The 13,298-nt window shown below is 46.1% G+C and overlaps 1 protein-coding gene across 6 annotated transcripts in view; it reads right to left on the reverse strand.

Moving 5' to 3' along the window:
- MAST4 (microtubule associated serine/threonine kinase family member 4) overlaps nucleotides 1-6,325 on the reverse strand; it is a 575,525-nt gene extending 569,200 nt beyond the window's left edge. For all 6 annotated transcript variants that reach the window (XM_070519562.1, XM_070519559.1, XM_070519558.1 and 3 more), the window contains exon 1: nucleotides 5,671-6,325. In XM_070519562.1, the coding sequence (XP_070375663.1) occupies nucleotides 5,671-6,027 (357 nt within the window). In that variant the 5' untranslated portion in view covers nucleotides 6,028-6,325. The remainder of the gene's footprint in view (nucleotides 1-5,670) is intronic.
- Between the last annotated feature and the right edge of the window lie 6,973 nt (nucleotides 6,326-13,298).

Here is a 13,298-nt window from a genome sequence, read left to right on the forward strand (position 1 = left end):
CCCCAGCAACATACTACGGAAACGAGCATCTGCAAGGCCCTCTTCTCAGTCTGCATTCAGGTTAATAAAGCTTTTCCTTCAAGAAAATACTAGGCTTAAGGCAATATCACAGTGAAAAGCAGCATTAATGTTCACGCTAAGATATTCTCCTGAACAGACTTAAATTCTTTTCCTATTACACTTCCTATGTGTTTACCTGGAGTCCTTGAACTACCAGGAATGAGCCCCCCATTCCATCTACACATCATTTATTAAGATGCCACCTTCTCAGGTTATCAAACATTTAAAGAGGCTACACCAGTAGTTCCCAGCAGGCGGGCTTCATGCTGCCTGGCCTTCCCAAAATACAAATCGGATCATGTCACCTCCTTGCTTCGAACCCTTCAATGGCTCCCAGTCCTTAGAATAAAGTCCCAAAGGCTCTGTGTGACCCAGCTGCTGCTTCTCTCTCAAGCATCATCTGATGCCATGCTCTCCTCTCCTCCCCTCCATGCCAAACGACCAGAGTCCTCTCAGATCCACAGCCCACCATGTTCTCTCCTGCTACCTGCATCTCTTACCTCCTCCCTCTTCCGACTAACTCCAGCTCATTCATTTGCTCTCAGCTCAAACATCACTTCCTCCGTGGAGCAGTTCTTACCCCCAGACTAAATGCGTTACACGGTGCCGTCCCACACTCCCTCGCAGCCTCTTCCCATACCCCTTTTACCACCTCTGAAACCTGTTAATTAATAATCATGTGTTTAGTGACTCTCTCTCCACACTAGAAGCTTCAGGAGGTCAAAACTCTGTCCGTCTTCTCCACCTTCACATTCTCAGAGCCCAGACGATGCTTCACACAGAGTCAGACTCACTATATACTGGCTGACTGACTGATTTTCTAAACTCATGGCTCTTATTGAAGTAGTGAGTCAAAAAGAAGATTAAATAACACATATGGGAAGATTTATGCACTACTTTTTTTTTTTTTTCAAACTATGTAGCTGCTGTGCGTTCCACTTCTCAGCGGCCTGGGGTTCACCAGTTCAGACCCCGGGTGCGGACATGGCACCGCTTGGCATACCATGCTGTGGTAGGCATCCCACATATAAAGTAGAGGAAGATGGGCATGGATGTTAGCTCAGAGCCAGTCTTCCACAGCAAAAAGAGGAGGATTGGCGGCAGTTAGCTCAGGGCTAATCTTCCTCAAAAAAAAAAAAATATATATATATATATATGTAGCTACTGTGATTAATAAAATACAAATTCAATGAAATTCAATTTCATTTTATTAATTAATTCAATTAATAAAATACAAATTCAATGAATTTAGTGTATTCATGGTTGCTTTTTCCTATTTCTTGTCTTAACCAACGAAATTCATCTACTGCACTATGGTCATGCGGGGGACCCCCCCAACACACACACACACACACACACACAGCCAAAGTGATATTAAAAGCAGTCCTCAAACTCATACTATTTAATAGAACAGTTAAAAAACATCCCATAATTGTGCCTATGATTAATGAGGGAAACTGTTTCCCAATTTATGCCAATAAAACAAATCCTTTAGTGTAGCAGACTACAAATGAGCCGCTTCATATTGAGCAGAAAATCCTTTTAACCACTAAGCCTTTTCTCCGCCATTCTGAGAATGCCTGCAAGTTGCAAGTTCTAACAAACTGGTGAAAAGCAGAGTTAATACGCAAGTCCCTTCACAGGCGTTCTGCGTGGATCCTCAGTGATTCGACTTTGTTTAAAATTTACCAGGAAAAACCGTTTATAACATCTTCACTGTGATCCAGGAAGGTTTTTTGATACGAGATCTAAAGGTTTGAGCATCACAATCCACAACAGACAAAAACAAATGAACACACACACAGTCACCCTTCAATCAAATGCACAACTATTTTCAAAGATGTCATTTTTTTCCTCATTCAATCAATGTATATTTACTGCATCCCTACGAACTCACAAGAGGCACCAAGCTAGGCATACAAAGACAAGGTTTCTGCCCTCAAGGACTTCACTAACACCAAGAGCAAACGGCAGCAAGTGCTTCAGTAGTCATCACAAGGTGCTCTGGGAAGGGACAGGGCCGAGGACGTAAAGGCTCGTCTCAGAATTGTGGTCAGAAGAACTGTCTTCCAACCTAGACCATTTCACTACCAGAAATGCAGCTGGCTACCCGCCGGGACGCACAGATGCCCAAACCCACCGGTTCAAGGAAGCAGCAGTGGTCAGACGCACTTTATTAAATAAGAAGTCATGCGCTATTTCTAACTCTCATGTGTTTGACATTAAGTACAGAAAAACTATGATCACTGCCATGTTAAACTAAAGGACTGTTTCTAAGACACCAAAAGCCTAAAGGGCTGATTTAAGTCTATGACACTTTGCAGGTTTACACACATATTGACAGTAACTATGAAATCGGCCAAACACCATTGACACTACTAGATATATACAAAATAACTTCAACAAGGTTGCCCTCAAGAATTAGCTCTGCAATAATACACTAGAAACTTAGAATTTTGCTGTTTTTAAAAACTGATGCAATAAGTTACCGTAAAATAATCTTTGGAAAACGACGATTTTCCCAAGCTAGATGCAACAATTTTAAAATCTAAATGAACCTCTTTCCGTTTTATGGGCTGTACATAAGTCTTTCCATGCTTTACACTCAGTGCCTTGCAACAGCGTAACTAACCCTGCACCTAGAGTGCCATCATACAACCTGATACAGATACTAACTACTTCCCAGCTTATCATAATAAAATGAGAAGAAACTCAGACACAGCTTCAGGTTCTTTGAAAGTAGGTAGTAGATTCATTACGCATAAACAAAATAATAAGCCAGCCCAAGCTTGTACTTCCATTTCACAAAATTTTTATCACTAATAAACGTGAAAATTAATATTTACTCAGCACTCAATGCTATACGTTAAATACAGTGCTAGGATTAAATCAGATGGCGTGTATAAAATGCCTAACAGCTCTATTGCTAAGATTCCCACTTTAGAGGCAAAAAACTGGGGTTAGGGGCCAGCCAGATGGCGAAGTGGCTAAGTTCGCACGCTCTGCTTTGGCAGCTGGGGATTCAAAGGTTTGGATCGCAGCGCAGACCTACACACCACTCATCAAGCCATGCTGTGGTGGTGTCCCACGTACAAAGTAGAGGAAGACTGGCACAGATGTTAGCTCAGGGCCAATCTTCCTTACCAAAAAAACCCAAAAAAACTGGGGGTTACATGAGTTGAATGGTCCACGATCCCACATCTGGTTAAGGCAGCAGAGCGAGGAATCAAAGTCGGGTCTTTCCACTATACAAGTGTTTGTAACCTGGTGCTCCTGAACAAACTCTCTGGAATGGTACTTATAAGCGTGCATGTTTTCTGAGGAGAGGATGGAGGGCTTAAATTAGATTCTCAGAGGCCCACAACTCCCTCCCCCCCAAACGTTAAGAACTGTGGCACCATACGTAATCCCTAGTGTAAGAACCAGAAAATATGCACTGGACTTCAACCTCTTTTACCAAGACTGTCACTTCCCCAGTCCAGGGCTGGGGGCTGGGGTGGGGGGGGGGGTACTCCACAGATTTAGTTGTGCTTTATAATCCTTAGAGCAAGTCGAGACTTCCACTCCTGGACAAATTCCAGCATCTTCTGCCACAGGTTAAGTTACACAATAAATTGCAATACTGTATCAGTTTACATCCAATTCTGAGATTGCACAAATACTGACCAAGGTTATTTAGTCATTCCACTTTCCAAAACATGTTTCAGTCAACCAGTCCTCACTGCACTACCTGTGAAATAAGCTATCATTACATCTACTTCCAAGAAAGTAAAACACCGTCACCCTGAGGCCACGCAATAAATCAGCCACAGAATCAGGATCAAAAGTGAGAAGTTCGCACTTCCCGCACCTGGGATCTGCAAGACCATGTCATTTACCACGGAACAGCCTCCTTGCTACACAGAAAACACAAGGCAACTAACTACTATCTTCTCTACCAACAACACCATTAAATTAGAACCTAGTGGTAAATCAGTAAGTTAGGGCATACCCCCAGCTGCCCAGGGACAAGTGTGCTCATCTCTAAAAGCTGGGGCAGATGTCACAGGGCAAACACTCAGCACACGTCTGGCATGTGCAAAAGGAGATGCAACTACTGAAGAAGACTGGTTTAGTCCAGCACCTGCTCAGGTAGTTCTGTGACGGGCGTGGCACTCAGCTTAACACCTGGCGTCCTGTCCCTAGGCTCAATCTGAACCTGGGATCCATCCGAATTTTTGATCAGAAAAAGGGAGTACTCATGCGTAAATGAACTTCACCTTGAATTCCTTTAGTTCAAACCCCTCATTTTACAGATTACGGAACTGAACCTCAGAGGAATGAAATGACTCACCCAAGGCCTCACAACTCAGGAGCAGAGATAGTTCTAGAAAGCAGGTCTCCAGACACCTATCCAGGATGCCTGCAATCCTCCTGAGCACTGGGACATGGGTCATGGTTACTGCCAGAGGCCTGGACAACCACCAACCAGGGTTTGCTACATTTCTGCCAGGCTAAGACTTGTCTCCTCTCACCTTGTGCCAGATCCCGTCTTTGCCTCCAGGCTCAGGTCCCAAGGGGCACCGGCCTCAGCCTGCATCTTCTGAGGGACAAAGACAATTACTTACTAAAGCTAAGCCCATCAGAGATGAGGAAAATACCATTCTGGCACGAGGAATACACTTCACAAGGAGGCTATGTGAGCATGATGTTTTATTTATGGCCCTGCCTGATCAAGAGGACTTCCCCACAAGAAACGTCCAAAGCAAATAATTTTAAAGAAATGAAGAACTTTGTGCTTCCTTAACTGTCCTCCAAAGGCAGAAAAAAAGCCAGAGAAAGCAGGCGGGAGGACACCAAAGTTATAGGCTCAATGTGTCAGGACACGACCCACAAGTTTTGGACCAAGATCCTTCTAGGAAACCAGGAGGGACACAGTCGCTCGAAGAAGGTGGGACGCTCCCTATTCACTTTGGCGACCAGCGCGTATTTCGACACCCTGGCACAAGTCTGAATGGGGGCTGCAGGCGCGCACGTCCGCGCCGCCCGCCCAGAGCCGAGCGTCCTTCTCTCCCGGAGGACCGGCGCTGCCGCGACCAGCCAGAACCAGCAGCAGACGATCTCGGGGGTTCCGGTGCCACCGAAACCCAGTGGTGCAACTACGCGGGTACCGTTCCCACTCGTGCCCCCCCCACCAACACGCCGTCTCTCCCTCTCACACCCATCCCATCCCCAGACTCGCCCTCGACCCAAGCGCTTCCAAGTGGGATGCAATGCCCACTTCGGAGAATGAGATCTTAGTCGTGGGGACAAGCCAGGAGTCAGCTCGCATCCATTCACAAACCCGCGGAAGCAGATACAGACATTAAGGAGTTTGCTGCTTTGGCATTTTAAAAGCACACTATCAGGCAGCACAAGTAGACACACATATACAGGGAGGTAACCACCACGGGGAAGTCAACGACCCACAGGGAGGCTCCTAACTATCCTTATCTCGGGCTCGGGGCAGAGCACCTGGGGTCCCTCTCCCTCTCCATGACCCGGCGCGCCCTGCCCGCTGCCCGCGCACGCTAGGTGGAGAGCTGGGGTCGCCCGGCCGCCAGGACCCACGGGGGTTGAGACGGGGCCCACCTCCTCATCCTGCTCCTCCCGGGACGTGCTGCTGCCCCGGGGCGCGGGCGGCGCGGCTCCTCCGGGGAGCGGCGGCGGCGGCGCTGGGACTCCAAGCTCGAGCACCGCGCGCGCGGGAGCCCACGCGGCCGGCGGACAAGCACCCAGGGCGCCGCCCGGCGGCGGCGGCGGCGGCTGCTCGCGGGAGAAGCCGCCGGGCTCCCCTTCCTCCGACAGAGTTTCTGAGCCCGAGGAGGACTCGGCCGAGGAAGCACCCGGCGAGGACGCGGCGGCCGCCGCAGGGGCGGGAGTCCGGGCGCCGTGGCCGCTGCAACCGCGGGGCACCGGCTCCGGCGCCTCAGAAACTTTCTCCCCCATTTCCCTCCCGGGCCCGAAGTGTGGCCCGAGGCGCGCCCTCCGAGCCTCCGGGGAAAGCCGAGGAGGCTCGGCTCCGGCAGGCTCTCGCTGCCGCTCCCGGGCTACGGGGAGCCCCGCCGGCGACTACATGGCCGCGGCACGGCCGCCGGAGCCTGCCGCCAAGTTAGCCGCCGCCCGGGCCCGGCGGCCGACGGGGGCTCCCGCGCGCGGGGACATGCCAGCTCAGGTCCGCGCTCGGCGCTGCCCGATCCTCCCGCGCTGCGCCCGAGCCGCCTGGACTGCGGCTTCTCCGGCAAAACCTGCCTCCGGGCCGGAGCTGGGCGGCGGAGGAGACGGGCAGCCCGCGGAGCCAATGGCAGGGCAGGCGCGCCGGTGGGCGGAGGCTGCGGAGCCCCGGGCCGCGCGGGCGTCAGGTAGCGGAGGCGGGGCCGAGGCGCCGGCTGCGGGGTCCCGCGGGAGCTAGGGGCCCGGGCACCGGAGACGGCGCCCGCACCCTGAAGGGCGGGAGTGATCCCCGAGTCGGAGCATGAGACTGGCGCTCCGAACTCAGCGGAGGAATGGCTGGCCGTCCTTGGAACGCCATGGGGAGATGGCCCAATGGGGCAGTGAGACCCTGGAAAAGAACTAGACTTTGTTTCGAAAAAGTGGAATCGAGGAAATTGACCAGAAGGACAAGGAGGAGGGCTTTAAGGGTAAAGAAAAACACACAGTCACGCACACACACAGCCAGCAGCGTGCTGGAGGAGAAAGGGGAAAACTTCGTGGAATCGTGAGTGGATGCAAACGGAACTGCTCTCCAACCCCGAATTCTCCATTCCAGCTCTTTGGGCCTCAGTTTCCTCAACTGGAAGTGGAGACGTGAATGTATGTCTTGTCTGGCAATGGGCAGAATTAGAGCAAATATAGATAAAGCTTCAGCAGACTGCCTGGCTTAGACACGTGGCTAGTGCAAAAGACTATTTTCTGTCTTTATTTCTGTTTATAAACTAAAAAGTTAAATCCAAGGCTTGTACCTTTTGAAAAGGAAGAAAATAAATTATGCCGCTATGTTTAATTAGGACCAAGAATATGTCCAGCTCTGTGCGAGATCCTAGACAAAGCTGAATTAGAAAGGGCTCCGTGGCCCACCATTGCCTGTCTCTCCACATCAGCTAAGCAGAAGGTGAAAAGCCTTCACGTTTTCAGTTTACCATCTTCCAGCCCTGGATTGTAAACCAGCAAGATGCAGGATCAGGTGCTTCATTTTCCTTACCTCTAAGAACTAGGAGAAAGAACTTTCATCAAAGGCACCAATAGAATCTCCTTAAGGGGGGCTGGCCCCGTGGCCGAGTGGTTAAGTTCGCGCGCTCCGCTGCAGGCGGCCCAGTGTTTCGTTAGTTCGAATCCTGGGTGCGGACATGACACTGCTCATCAGACCACGCTGAGGCAGCGTCCCACATGCCACAACTGGAAGAACCCACAACGAAGAATACACAACTATGTACTGGGGGGCTTTGGGGAGAAAAAGGAAAAAATAAAATCTTTAAAAAAAAAAAAAAGAATCTCCTTAAGGCCCTCCCTGGGGCTGGAGGAGGCAGCCTTCAGGGTGATGGGGTGGCTTGAATGTCTTGGAAGCTAGGGCTGTGCTCAGCAGTAGGAAATACGTGATTCCTCACTTGCCTTCAGCTCCTATCCTATTCTGAGCTCTGGCACTACGATCTGGGATATAAATTCGACCAGATTCAATTCTGCAGACGTTGATTGAGATGTGTGCCAGGGGCTTGCAGGGGATACAAAGATGAATAAGGCAGGTCCCCTGCCCTTGAGGAGCTTATGGTCAAGCAAGAGATTGATGCTGCATAATATTGCTCCATTATTAATTTTTAAAAACTGTGGTGGTGCTACCGGAACAGTGTGCCATGGGAGGATAGGAGAAAGCTGCAGAAAAACAGCAGGTCCTCAAGCTCAGGAATCCTCAAGAATCTTAGATTTCTCTCTGTCGGAACAGTTTTGCCAATTTCCTTAAGAACTGAAGGGCCTCAATTGAAAGCCCCTTCAGCTCATGAGCCCTTTTATGCGATTGCAGTATATACAAGTCATACATCATACGAAGTGCTTCATCATACTGGACAGCAAGCTTTGTCCTAATCAGTTTCTTCCCCGCCAAGATGAAGGGGAAGGAAATATGGCATGACCCTGTTCCCATAGGCAGCCATCCTGCAAAACAGACTGGCTGTCAGTCTTGCAAGCATTGAGACACTTCAGAAATATCTGCGGGGCTGTGAAGACCTGCTGAGGCAAAAGGACAATTCTAGTGACTTGGCTAAATTGTGAGAGCAGGGCTGAAGAGAGAGAAGTGTGGGGCAGTCTGAATGCAACCCTGGCCTCACAATTGCGTTTCTAGTCAGGAGTGTTGGTCTTTATCGGAGCCCCCATGTGGTTGATTCGCCACAGCTGAAGTGAAATGATGGCTTAAGCGAGCCATTCACATGGAAAAGGAGAATGGAGGATGGGTTGCTTTTCAGTACGTCATGAAAGCAGCAGCCATGACGTGATCTGGGTTACTAACAGGAAGAAGGATGATTGTGATTGCTTGAGCCCTAAGCATCATCTGTGGATGCTCTCATTTAATCCTGGCAACAACCTTATGAGATAGAGTCTGTTAGTCCCACTTTATAGATTAAGAAACTGAGGATCAGAAGGTCAAATAACTTGCCAAAGGTCACACAGCAAGTGAGTGGTAGAACTGTGATTTGAACCCAGCAGTCTGGCACTCTTTCTCAAACATTCCAGTGTAATGCCACTCAGAACAGACAACTTTTTCAAGCACATATATATACAGTAGTCCCCCTGTCTCTGGGGGATACGTCCCAAGACGCCCAGTGGATGCCTGAAACCCAGGATCATACCCAGCCCAATATATACCAAGTTTTTCCTATCCATACATGCCTATGATAAAGTTTAATTTATAAATTAGGCACAGTAAGAGATTAACAACAATAACTAATAATAAATAGTTGGGGCCATTATTGAGTAAAATAAGAGTTACTTGAACACAAGCACTGCAACACCTCGACAGTTGATCTGATAACCGAGATGGCTACTAAGTGACTAATGGGCAGGTGGCGTACACAGTGTGGATATGCTGGACAAAGGGATGATTCACGTCCCAGGTGGGACAGAGCGGGACAGAGAGCGTGACGGTGCCAGATTTCATCACGGTACTCAGAACAGCGTGCAATTTAAAACTTATGTATCGTTTATTTCTGGAATTTTCCATTTAATATTTTCAGACCTCACTTGATCAAGGGAAACTGAAACCTCGGAAATCAGAACTGCAGACAAGGAGGAACTACTGCATTAGATTAGAAATATCCACAGGGCAGAGACCTTTTTGTCTTGATTCAATGTGTAAAACGGTACTTGCAGAACAGATTTTTTTCCCCGCAGACATTTATAAGGCACTATGTTTTAAGGTTCTAAGTGCTAGGTTTTAAGCACTTTACAAATATTAATTTTCTTAAGCCTCATATCAAGTTTATAAGGTAGCCACTATTATTATTCTCATATTACATATGTGCAATGTGTGAAAAATATGGCACACAGAAGTTAAGTAATTTTCCCAAAGTCACACGGCTGGCAAGTGATGGAGCCAGGGTTCAAACTTGTAGATTTTGGCCCCAGTGTTCATGTTCATAAACCCCACAGATCAAAGTCAAGTACTAGATTAGTATTTTTTGAACTTTTAAACCTTAACGCCAAATAAGAAATATATTTTACATTGCAAATTATGACACATATGCATACATACCTACAGATACAAATAAAGCTCCATGAAATAATACATACCCTATAAGAATTGCGGTCTGAAATTTCTATTATATTTTATTGGAAATAAAAATGCTAGTTGTGATTGGCTAAACGGATTTTGCACTCCACTTTGACACATGCAGTCAAAACCAGTGTACTTGACCATCTCCACAGCTGACCCAGGAGAGAAATATGACTATGGTTCAGGCTGAGAATTTCCCTACCAGAACTAGGCAAACCCAAAGGATGACTCTATACATAGAAGATGATCAGAAGGTCAGGATAGTTCCCCAAAGCTATCCCAATTAGACCCCTGGACAAACACGGGGGTGTAGCCAAACCACTGAACCAAAATCAGTTTTGATTTATCTAAATCCTATCCTTCACCTTTCTTATCGTATTAATTAAGTCATAAACATCTTTCCCAGTGGCCAGGAAAGCACCTCTTCAGTGAATTTCTCATAGATGTTCCTAATGTTTGAGACTTTGGAAACAGAGATGGGTTTAAAAGCGTGGCTTTTTCCCTGCAGTGTCACTGTAGGCAAGAGCCAGAATAATAAAAACTCCTTAGTCATGACTCCTGGGAAGCCAATAGTGTAGCTTCACATGACAGAACAAGACTGGCCCTGCAGACTAGGAGGGATGAGGTCAGCTTACTCCAAGGTAATCAGGGTCCGTCCGTGGTGTGGGACATGCTCCCAAGTGTTTGCTTCAAGCACCCTGGGCAGTGAGTAAGAGGTCATTGTGTTTGTCAATAAAACACTTGCCTCAGTTTTCTGTGTTGTTCTTCTAAGTGATGGGAGACATTGCCTCTGGGAGCCTCTGTTGTCTCTGCTGGTCTCTGCTGTGTGGATGTGAAGGTCACTGTCAAGCTCTGTCTCTATGAGAGGGAGGATTTTCAAGGACAAGTCATCACACACTTAGTCTATTCCCAGCATCATGACCTTTCTCCCAAGGATTGGGTTTAGGATTTAATAAAATTGAAAACAATCATCCTTCTTTGTTACATACATAAAATTAGAACATCATAAACTCAGAATGAACATTTTTGCAAAATCATAAGTAAGTTCATATTTAATACACTAAAAAATCCTAAATATCATATTATCATTGGATTATGATGATGATATTATTCACCTTTGGTAGGTTCTTTTTATTATCATTATTGATGATGGATTTGCCTGCTGTCCCATGACCAGTAGAGTGAAATTTTGAGACACATTAAACACGATAAAAATATGGCTGTTGAGGCAGCCAAGATTGGGGTTTCCGGTTGATACCAGAGGGTATAGCGTGATACAGACATGGCCATTTCTTACCAGCCAGCCAGGAGGAAAAGCCCTTGCAGCATCTCACACTTTGTTTGTGTCTGAGATTCTGGGAAAGAAAGGGTTACAGTGCAAGGTTCCAGAAGATAAGTAGAAGAATTTTTAAATGACAGTTGAAAAGGACAGAGATGGAAGAGGAATAATGTGATTTGCAGCTGTTGGAGTCTCTGGGATAGAGATTGAAAAGGATGGGAAACTAAGCTATGTTACCAAGTTAAAATAAGCCTGCAATGGACCAAAGGAGAAGATGCTGCTGATCGGACCTCTCAGATCAGTATTTCTCAACGTGCTGTATGTGGAACACTTGCATCAGATCACGGAGATGCAAGCAGGGGAGCAGGACGTGTTGGTTCCTTGGTCTCACCCAAAGATCTGGGAATCTGCATTTTTAAGCAACACTCCAAGTGAGTATCAAGTATACTAAAGCTTGGGGATTAGCGAGGATGATCCTAATTTGGAGATCGAAGAGCCATTTTATGGGGCAAATGTGCATGGCTCTGTAGGAGGTGATTAGAATGAGCTTGACTGATACAGCTTGTGTCCCTTTTGACCTCTTTGTTCTTATTATCCCGGAGAATAGCTACCTTAGGGAGACCAAGGCAGCTTAGCAAGCTGGATAGGAATATACATGTTCTGAAAACAGCTGGAAAAACTGAGCTAATACACATAAAAAACTGAGTATAATGTTCCCTGGAGGATTCTGTCTAAACAAAATTCAAAATGGTGACCTATTTCCCACAGAGGAATCCAACCTTTTGCATTCATCTTTCCAAGATGGATATTCACATCTGGGATGTTTTTGTTATGCTTTCAGCATGAAATGTTCTTTTATTATCACTCTTCATTTTTCAAAAGATTGATTCAGTACTCTTTGCCTGTTTAGGAAATAGCAAACAAGCAAACACATTTACTCATTTTTATTCATTATAGTGTTTTGCTTTCAGAGTCAAATGGTTCCATTTTCAATTCTTATAGCAAGCTCCTTGACTCGGTCTACACTGCATAGCAAGTAGTTCCTTCCACCACTAACCCCAATTAATTAGAAAATAAAATGATAATGAACAGTAACCTAGCAACTAGTGACTCTTTCCACGGCTATGAGCCAGTTTGTAACCCTAGTGGTAATTTTTAAGGCTTTTTGTACTTGAGGAAATAGTACATTCTAGTCCCTTTCCCCTCAAAGTGTGGTTTGCCAATAAACCAACCTAAGAGCTTGTTAGAAATACAGAATCTTAGTTCTTTCCCCAGATCTGCTCTATCAGAGTCTTAACAAATTCCCATGGAACTTCATAGCCACATTAAAATTAGAAAAACACTGCTCTAACTTGGTTCTTAAACTTGGCAGTGTATTGGAATTACCTGTGGAACATTAAAATATACTGATGTCCCATCCCCAAGATCTTCTGATTTATCTGGTTTGGGTAGGGGCCTGAACACCAGGATTGAACAAGTTCCCTAGGTGGGAAGTGGTTGATTTTAGGGCTGAGGCAGGGAACTACAAGATGAGCCTGGAATAACTCATGGTGCTACAAATTAAGGAAATGCTCAAAAAAAAAAAATTAGGACCTTGTCAGAAGAGCACAGTGCCAACCTAAAGGAGTTCCCAATGGCCGAATCTAGAACAATCTGGACAACAAAATAAATCATGATAGTGCTGGACTTTAAACCAGAAAATAAAATAAATATCCATGAGTCCAAATTCATATAAATAATGAAATAAAAAAGTGACTAGGGGAGCAGAGAGAGTTCTTCCTCACAATAGAATTCCAGTTAATAAATGTAGAAAGAAAGAGGGAAACAGAGAATCACCATTAGGCAAACACCAAAGTAATAATTGTTGCAGACAAGACCAAAATATGTATGCCCAAATTAGTGAGAAGAAGTTTGAGGAGAAAACGGATTTGCATAGATTCAAAGTACTTCCCCCATGATACTTACCAATACAAGGTGAAAGATAGTAACTCTACATGGGAGAAAGCCAGCAGACACCAGCTTGACCATATACATGTCACTGGTAACAAGACATATCAACATCCTGAGCCACTTGCTATAATGCACATCATTTTTGTGGTTTTCTTGACAAAATGCATAACCTTACTCCAATTGTAAGGAAATATGACAAACCCAAATTGAGAGACATTGTACAGAATTACT

This window comes from Equus asinus, chromosome 10 (assembly GCF_041296235.1).
Source record: "Equus asinus isolate D_3611 breed Donkey chromosome 10, EquAss-T2T_v2, whole genome shotgun sequence".
Taxonomy (NCBI): Eukaryota; Metazoa; Chordata; class Mammalia; order Perissodactyla; family Equidae; genus Equus; species Equus asinus.